Source organism: Taeniopygia guttata, chromosome 25 (assembly GCF_048771995.1).
Source record: "Taeniopygia guttata chromosome 25, bTaeGut7.mat, whole genome shotgun sequence".
In the NCBI taxonomy this organism is placed as follows: domain Eukaryota; kingdom Metazoa; phylum Chordata; class Aves; order Passeriformes; family Estrildidae; genus Taeniopygia; species Taeniopygia guttata.
This window is the reverse complement of record NC_133050.1, coordinates 7118416-7126515: the sequence shown is the minus strand read 5'-3', so window position 1 is coordinate 7126515 and position 8100 is coordinate 7118416. Positions and strand designations below refer to the sequence as shown.

Below are 8100 nucleotides of genomic sequence, written 5' to 3'. Positions count from 1 at the left end.
CGCGGCCCCGGAGCGAGCGGCGGCTCCCGGGGTCCCGCAGCGAGGAGGGGTCGGGGGGCCGAGAGCGGAGGGGCGGGGGTCGGGGGGCTCCCGCGGCGGCCATGAAGAGGATGTTCTCCTGCTCCAGCTCGCAGGTGACGGTGAGTCCCGGGAGAGAACGGGGGGCCCGATCCCGGTGCCAGCCCGGTGCCAGCACGCTGCCGGCTGTGACCGCCCCCGGTGCCAGCCCCGTGCTGCCTCAGTCCCGACCCCAATCCAGCTCCAATTCCACTGCCCCAGCCCCAATCCCAGCCCCAATCCCAATCCCAGTCCCTGTCCCAGTCCTGCTGCTGGTCCCGATGCCGCCTGCAATCCGATCCCCATTGGCCGCCTCCATCCCAAATCCAGCCCCAATCCCAGCCCCAATCCTCACCCCAATCCATCCCCCAGCCCCCAGCAGGTCCCGCAGCCCATCCCCGCTCCCAGTCCCACTCCCGCTTCCCGTTCCCAGACCCCGGTCCCGGTCCGCGGTCCCGTTCCCAGTCCCGGTGCCTGTCCCGGTGCCACCCCCGCCCGTGCCACGCTGGAGCCCGGCCCGGCTCGGTGGCACTCGCCAAACCAGCCGGGCGGGCACAGGCCGGGACACGCTCCGGCCCCTCCGCCCCCTCCCGGCTCTGCCGAGCCCGCGGAGCGGGGAAACTGAGGCAGGAGATGCGTGGGGGGACCCACACTGGGGGGTCCTGTGCGGGGTGGGGGTCCCCCCCAGAGTTTGGGGTCCTGTGCTGGGTCCCCCCGCAGATGGAGAGCTGGACGCGGCAGGACCAGAAGCTGCTGGAGGCGGTGACACGCGGGGACGTGGCCCGGGTGGCCGCGCTGGCCGCCCGCAAGGCCGCCCGCCCCGCCAAGCTCAACGCCCGGGGACAGTCCGCGTATGTCACCGCCGGGGGGACACGGCGGGGGCTCGGTGGGTCTGGGGGTGGCACACGGGTCACGGCCACCTCTCGCTGCCCCCCCAGGCTCCACCTGGCCGCGGCCGGGGGTCTCACCGAGTGCCTGACGCTGCTGCTGGAGCACGGAGCGCCCGTCAACGAGACCAACGATGACGGTGGGTGGGGACAGCTTGGGGACAGCTTGGGGACACCTTGGGGATACCCTGTGTCACCCCTGGAGGAGCCCAGACCTGCTCCCCTTGGGGACACCTGTGTCACCCCTGGAGGAGCCCAGACCTGCTCCCCAAGGCAGGGACCCCCGGGAGCAGCCTGGGGAGTGTCCCCAAGGAGGGGGTGTCCCCTGGGGGTGTCCCTTAGCGGGGCAGTTGTCCCCTGGGGGTGTCCCCAGCACCGGCCCTGTCCCCACAGGTAGCACCGCCCTGCACTTGGCCACCATCGCCTGCCAGCCCCAGTGCGTGAAGGTGCTGCTGCAGGTACCGAGAGGGGCGGGAACGGGGCGGGAACGGGGCGGGAACGGGACGGGAACCGGGCGGGAACGGGGCGGGAACGGGACGGGAATGGGACGGGAACGGGGCGGGAGTGGGATGCAAACGGGATGGGAGTGGGATGGGAATAAGATGGGAATGGGGTGAGAATAGGATGGGAACGGGATGGAAACAGGAATTGGAACGGGATAGGAGTGGGATGGGAATGGGAACTGGAATGGGATGGGAATGGGAACTGGAATTGGAATGGGAACTGGAATTGCAATGGGAACTGGAATGGGATGGGAATGGGAACTGGAATTGGAATGGGAACAGGAGTGGGATGGGAATGGGAACTGCAATGGGATGGGGATGGGAACAGGAATGGGATGGGAATGGGAACAGGAATGGGAACTGGAATGGGATGGGAATGGGAAGAGGAATGGGAACAGGAATGGGATGGGAATGGGAACTGCAATGGGATGCAGCTGGGGGTGAAACCAGGGATGGAGATCAGGACAGGGACAGGGATAAGGACACGGATGGAGGTGCAGAGGAGGATGAGGATGGGGACAAGGGCAGGGAACAAGGACGGGGACGAGGATGGGAACAGGCTGCGATGGGGGTGTCGGTGCCATCCCCGTTCCCTTCCCGCTGTCCCCCCAGCATGGAGCCAACGAGCGCCACGTGGACGGGCAGAACCGGACTCCGCTGCACTGGGCCGGTGAGGGGGGGGACACGGGGACACCCCGAGACGTGGGGGACACCAGGGGGACACCAGAGGTGCCCCAGAGGCCCTGCAGTGACCCCACCCCCTGCAGCCTCCTCGGGCTGCGCCTCCAGCGTCCTCCTGCTCTGCGACCACGAGGCCCCACTGGATGTCCCCGACACTGTGAGTGGGGACGGGGGGACAGCAGGGGGTGACAGGGGACAGCAAGGGTTGATGGTCACCCCAGTGTCCCCCCAGCACGGCCAGACCCCCCTGATGCTGGCGGCGCAGGGGAACCACGCGGCCGTTTGTGCCCAACTCCTGCGGCGCGGGGCCGAGCCCGGGCGGGCCGACAGGGATGGCAGGTGGGTGACAGGGGACCCTGGGTGTCCCCAAGGGTGTCACCGCTGTGGGGAAGGGATGGCGGTCACCTGTGTCACCGTGTCCCTCCGTGTCACATCCCCGGCCCAGGACAGCGCTGGAGCTGGCCCTGGCTCACGGCAGCCTGGAAGTGGCCGAGCTGCTGCAGGGCCACCAGAGGGACAAGAAGGACACCGGGAATGTCACCTGGAATGTCATCGGGAAGGCCCCGCGTTGGGCTCTCCAGAAGGTCCCACACAGCAGGAGGAGAGGTGAGACCTCCTGGACCCCCCCAAAAAAGGGAAAGGGGGGAAATGGGAAAACAACGGGGGGGAATTGGAAAAAACGGGGAAAATTGGGAAAACGGGACTGTGCTTTTCCCTCCGGCAGAGAACGGTGCTGGGCAGGTGGGAATACAGGCTGAGGAGGAGGAGGAGGAGGAGGAGCAGCGGGACGGACGCGCTGCCCGGCGGCTGCGGGAGGAGCTGGCGAGGAAGACTCTGGAATGCCGGAGGCTGGAGGAAGCTGCCGAGGGCACCCGGCGGCGGCTGCGGGAGCTCGTGCGGCTCCTGCCGGGACGGGACGCGGCTGAGGATGAGGAGGATGAGGAGGATGAGGAAGATGAGGGCGCCTGCCTGGAGCTCCTGGCCCGGCGCGTAGCGGAGCTGAGGAAGAGGACGAGGGATGAAGAGCAGGAAGGAGGACAAGGCAGCGCCGAGGCTCCGCTGCTGATCCCGTTCCTGGCCTGGCTGGGAGAGGAGTGCTCCAAAATGCGGGAAGCGAAGGTCGGCGCCTCCTCCCGGAGCCAGGAGCTGCGTCGGGAGGCAGAGGATTCCCTCCGGGCCGGGGCCTGGCAGCAGCTGGCGGCGGGGCTGGAGCAGGCGCTGGAGCAGCAGGACCAGATCCACGGCAGGATGCTGCGGGGATCCCAAATCCTCCTGGAAAAGCTCCGGCGGGAGCCCGCGGCAGCGTGCCGGTGCGCGGTGCCCGGCTCGGAGATGCCGAGGGAGGGCGGGAGGATGGAGAAGGAGCTGCTGGAGCTGCGGGAGGGCAACGGGAAACTCCTGGCGGAGCTGGCGCGGCTGGGCCGGGAGCGGGAGCGGCTGCAGCAGGAGCTGCGGGAGCTGCGGGATCCCGGGGAGCGGGACGAGGCGCGGCGGCTGCGCCGGGAGCTGCGGGAGCTGCGGGACGGGCTGGGAGCGCGGGTGCGGGAGGCGGGAGGCGACGCCGGGGCCGGAATCCTCCGGGACCTGCACCGGCGGCTGGACGCGCTGGTGCGCTCCCAGCACGAGGCGCTGCAGCTCATCACGGAGATGGAGGGAGAGACCGGAGAAACGCCCGGGATACCGGCAGAACCGGGTACCGGCGAGCCGCGGGGCACGGAGAGCGGCGCCGCCGATGTCCCGCCGGGCTCGGAGGCGGAGCGGTGGCGGGAGGCGGCGGCGGCGGCCGAGGCGCGGGCGGCCGGGAGGGAGCGGGAGCTGCGGGAGCTGCGGGAGACGGCGGAGGGGCTGCGGGAACGCGCGGCGCGGCTGGAGCGCGCCTGCCGGGACAAGGACGGGAAGGTGAGGCACAGGCCGGGAACGGGGACGGGACCTTCCCGCACCAGTCCCGTTCCCGTCATCATCCTCCTTCCATGCTCGTCCCCACTGCCGACCCCCTCCCATCTTCCTCTTCCTCCCATCCCCACCCCCTTCCCATCCTCTTTCCATCACCATCATCATCCTCATCCCTTTCCCATCCTGTCCCCATCCTGATCCATCTCCCAGTCCCATCTGGGGGACCTTGGGGACAACTGAGCGGGACCTTGAGGGCTGACAGGGACCAAGGGGGTTCTGGGGGTGCTGAGAACAACCAGCCCCCCCCAGTCCCCCCAAATCTGCCCCTGACTTTCCCCCCAGCTGAAGCAGCTGCTGGCGGAGACGGAGAAACTCTCGGCTGAAGTGTTGGGGCTGCGGGGCCGCAGCGCCCGGCTCCAGCTCCAGCTGGAGGTGGGGACAGCGCCCGGCGTCACAACGTGTCACCCTTTGGAATTGTCGTCACCCTGAGTCACCCCGTGTCACCCTGTGCCCCCCCCAGGTCCAGCAGAAGCAGCACCGGGACACTGTGGCCGTGTACCGGAGCCACCTTCTCCAGGCTGCCCAGGTGGGACCCCCGGCCCTGCCCTGCCCGGGGTCTCTGGGGGTGGGGGCACAGTTTTGGGTACCGGGCACAGTTCTGGGTGCCGGGCACAGTTTTGGGTGCCGGGCACAGTTTGGGTGCCGGGCACAGTTTTGGGTGCCGGGCACAGTTCTGGGTGCCGGGCACAGTTTTGGGTGCCGGGCACAATTCTGGGTGCCGGGCACAGTTCTGGTGCCGGGCACAGTTTTGGGTGCCGGGCACAGTTTTGGGCTCTCCAGAACGTCCCGCACAGCAGGAGGAGGGGTGAGACCTCCTGGACCCCCCCCACAAAAGGGAAAGAAAGGGGGGAAATGGGAAAACAACGGGGGGAAATTGGAAAAAATAGGGAAAATTGGGAAAAGGGGATCCCGGGTGGGATCCTGGGAAAATCCACGCTCCCCCCTCCGCAGGGATTCATGGACGAGGGCGTCCACGCCGCGCTGCTGCGGATCCTGCGGGCCGAGGCGGGAGCAGGACTGTGCCATTAAACCGGGAATCCGCCACCCACGCGTGGCCTGCCTCCCACTCCGTGTCCCACTCCGTGTCCCCATCCCTGCTCCCCTCCCCTGGCATCCCCCTAAACCAGGGAATGACATTGCTGGTGTCTCCCCGGCCCCACTCCAACCCGGGCCGGGATTTGGGATCCCGCTGGAGTTTTAAACCCGGGCCGGGATTTGGGATCCCGCTGGAGTTTTATTCCCGTTCCTCCCGGTCGGGCCCCGCCCGCCGCCGCCCCAGCGCGAATTTGGTGCCGGTGCTGACGCGCTCCAGGTCGGGGCCGTGGGCCGGGGCCCGGCGCAGGAGGATCCCGGTGGGAATGCGGCAGCTCCGGAGGCCGTGGGGGCTGAGCTCGGTGATCCTGGGGCAGGGAACGGGGTCAGGGATGGAGCCAGGACAGCCCCGGGGCTTTTCCTGTCGCTGTCCCCACGGTGTCAGCGGCGTCTCACCCCACGGTGGGCGGCAGCTCTCCGGGGAACGATCCCGGTCCCGGTCCCGGTCCCTCGGCTCCATCCTCGGTGGCAGCGATGGCCTCCAGGACCGGAGGCTCCAGCCAGGCCACGGCACTGACCTCACCCGGGCTCGGACACAGCCGGGCCTGGGCACGGACCCCCGTGGGGGGAGGGACCCCCGGGGGGGGAACCCCAACCTTGAGAGGGACCCCAACCCCAGGAGGGACACCCCAGCCATGGAGGGACCCCCACCCTCAGAGACACCCAGATCCAGAGAGGGACTGCAACAGCGAGAGGGACCCCCACCCATGGAGAGACCCCCTCGGAGGTGCCCCCCACCCATGGAGGGACCCCCTCGGAGGTGCCCCCCACCCATGGAGGGACCCCCCCGGAGGTGCCCCCCACCCATGGAGAGACCCCCTCGGAGGTGCCCCCCACCCATGGAGGGACCCCCTCGGAGGTGCCCCCCACCCATGGAGAGACCCCCTCGGAGGTGCCCCCCACCCATGGAGGGACCCCCTCGGAGGTGCCCCCCACCCATGGAGAGACCCCCTCGGAGGTGCCCCCCCTCCTTAGAGGGTCCCCACCCATGGAGATGTCCCCCACCCATGGAAGGACCCCACCCATGGCAGTGCCCCCCACCCATGGATTGCCCCCCACCGATGGAAGGACCCCACCCATGGAGGTGCCCCCCACCCATGGAGGTGCCCCCCACCCACGGAGTGCCCCTCACCCACGGAGGTGCCCCCCACCCATAGAGTGTCCCCACCCATGGCGGTGCCCCCCACCCACGGAGATGCCCCCCACCCAAGGAGGTGCCCCCGCACCCACGGAGTGCCCCCCACCCACGGAGTGCCCCCCACCCACGGAGTGCCCCCCACCCTCGGAGCTGCCCCCACCTGCAGCCGCTGCCGGGGCTCGGCCGAGCGCAGCCCCAGGTAGGTGACAATGTGGTGGCAGCGCGGTGGCCCCCAGCTCAGCGAGGGGGGGAACACGGACTGTGGGGAGCAGGGGTGACCCGTGGGACACCCAGGGGTGCCACCCCCTGCCCAGCCCCGGGTGCGGGGGGGTCGTTACCTCCCAGAGGCCGAGCAGGTCCCACGAGAAGGTGCCGGGCTCCAGGTGCAGCCCCGTCTCCTCGGCCAGTTCCCGCAGCCCCGCGGCCACCAGCTGCGGGTCCGGGGGGTCAGGGGACACCCGTGTCCCCGCGCTCACCTGGGCACCCCCTGCCCTGCCCACGGTGCCACCTCACCTCTTCTCCTGGCTCCAAGTGCCCACCTGGGTGGGGGGACAGGGGTCAGAGCACCCCAAAATCCCCGTCCCCACCTGAGTGAAGGGTCGGGGGACCCCAAAGCTCTGCTGTCCCCGTCCTCGCGCTCACCTGGTGGCACCCAGACGTTGGGGAAGTGGCGCAGGGTGGTGGCCCGGCGGGTCAGCAGGACGTGGCCGCAGGCGGCCTCCAGCAGCACGGCCACCGCTGCGGCCACCCCCGGCTGTCCCCGCGGCTGTCCCCGCGGCTGTCCCCGCGGCTGTCCCCGCGGCTGTCCCCGCGGCTGTCCCCCCGGCTGTCCCCGCGGCTGTCCCCGCGGCTGTCCCCGCGGCTGTCCCCCCAGCTTGGCGGGGCAGAACGGGGGTCTCTGCGGGGACAGGGGACATCAGCGGCGCGATGGCTCCCGGGGGGACGCGGTGACACCGGGGGAAACACCGGGGGAAACACCGGGGCCGGCGGCCCCGCGCACCTTGAGGACGGTGGCGGTGGAGCCGGGGAAGGGGACATCGGAGATGAGGAGGTGGCCGCGCTCCAGCCCGCAGCTCACCGGGGCCACGTCCGTGTGCGCGGGGCAGAACACGCCGGTGACACTCTGCGGGGACACCGGGGCCGCTGTCACCGCACCGGGACAGGCGGGGGGGACACCGGGGCCGCTGTCACCGCACCGGGACAGGCGGGGGGGACACCGGGGCCGCTGTCACCGCACCGGGACAGGCGGGGGGACACCGGGGCCGCTGTCACCGCACCGGGACAGGCGGGGGGACACCGGGGCCGCACCCCCTCCCCTGCACTGTCCCCCCCCATTCCCCCCATTGTCCCCGGTTCCCCCCGGTGCCCCCGGTGCCTCCCGGTTCCCCCGGTTCCCCCCGGTGCCTCCCGGTGCCCCCCGGTCCCCCCGGTTCTCCCCGGTCCCCCCGGTCCCCCCCGCTCCCCCCCGCTCCCCCCAATCCCCCCCGGTCCCCCCGGTCCCCTCGGTCCCCCCGGTCCCCCGGTCCCCCCATTGCCCCCGGTCCCCCCCGGTCCCCCCGGTCCCCCCGGTCCCCCCCGGTCCCCCCGGACCTGCCCGAACGCCGCCGCCCCCCCCGCCCCCGCGCGCCGTACGTGCACGAGCACGCGCGCGCCCGCCATGTCGGGGGCGGGGCCTACCGGGGAAGGGGGCGGGGCCTCCCTGAGAATGGGGCGGGGCCTGACGCGCTCCGGGGGCGGGGCCTGAGCCGCGCCGGCGACTGCGCCCCCTGCAGGGCAAAGGCCGCACCCA

General features: G+C 71.0%; 2 protein-coding genes across 5 annotated transcripts; one reads left to right on the top strand and one right to left on the bottom strand.

Annotated features, from left to right (window-relative positions):
• The first annotated feature begins 46 nt into the window (after positions 1-46).
• Positions 47-5147, top strand: ANKRD35 (ankyrin repeat domain 35). 2 transcript variants are annotated; one of them, XM_072918427.1, is made up of 12 exons: positions 47-140; positions 778-908; positions 996-1084; positions 1338-1402; positions 2060-2117; positions 2215-2285; positions 2361-2467; positions 2574-2734; positions 2853-4027; positions 4364-4453; positions 4542-4607; positions 5033-5147. In XM_072918427.1, exons 1-12 carry the CDS (start codon positions 102-104, stop codon positions 5108-5110), a joined length of 2130 nt encoding a protein of 709 aa, XP_072774528.1. In that variant the 5' UTR covers positions 47-101; the 3' UTR covers positions 5111-5147. The 2 variants fall into 2 exon arrangements, with proteins under 2 accessions (XP_072774528.1, XP_041577000.2); XM_041721066.2 differs by having other exon boundaries at positions 74-908.
• A 148-nt stretch (positions 5148-5295) lies between these two features.
• NUDT17 (nudix hydrolase 17) lies at positions 5296-8006 on the bottom strand. Of its 3 annotated transcripts, none has more exons than XM_072918460.1 (9): positions 7902-8006; positions 7312-7434; positions 7134-7209; positions 6954-7073; positions 6825-6850; positions 6650-6742; positions 6472-6570; positions 5570-5718; positions 5296-5481 (listed from the first exon to the last, which is right to left on the bottom strand). In XM_072918460.1, the coding sequence occupies exons 1-9, from the start codon at positions 7968-7970 to the stop codon at positions 5316-5318; spliced, it is 921 nt and encodes a 306-aa protein (XP_072774561.1). In that variant the 5' UTR covers positions 7971-8006; the 3' UTR covers positions 5296-5315. The 3 variants fall into 3 exon arrangements, with proteins under 3 accessions (XP_072774561.1, XP_072774562.1, XP_072774563.1); XM_072918461.1 differs by having other exon boundaries at positions 7944-8005; XM_072918462.1 differs by lacking the exon at positions 6472-6570.
• Between the last annotated feature and the right edge of the window lie 94 nt (positions 8007-8100).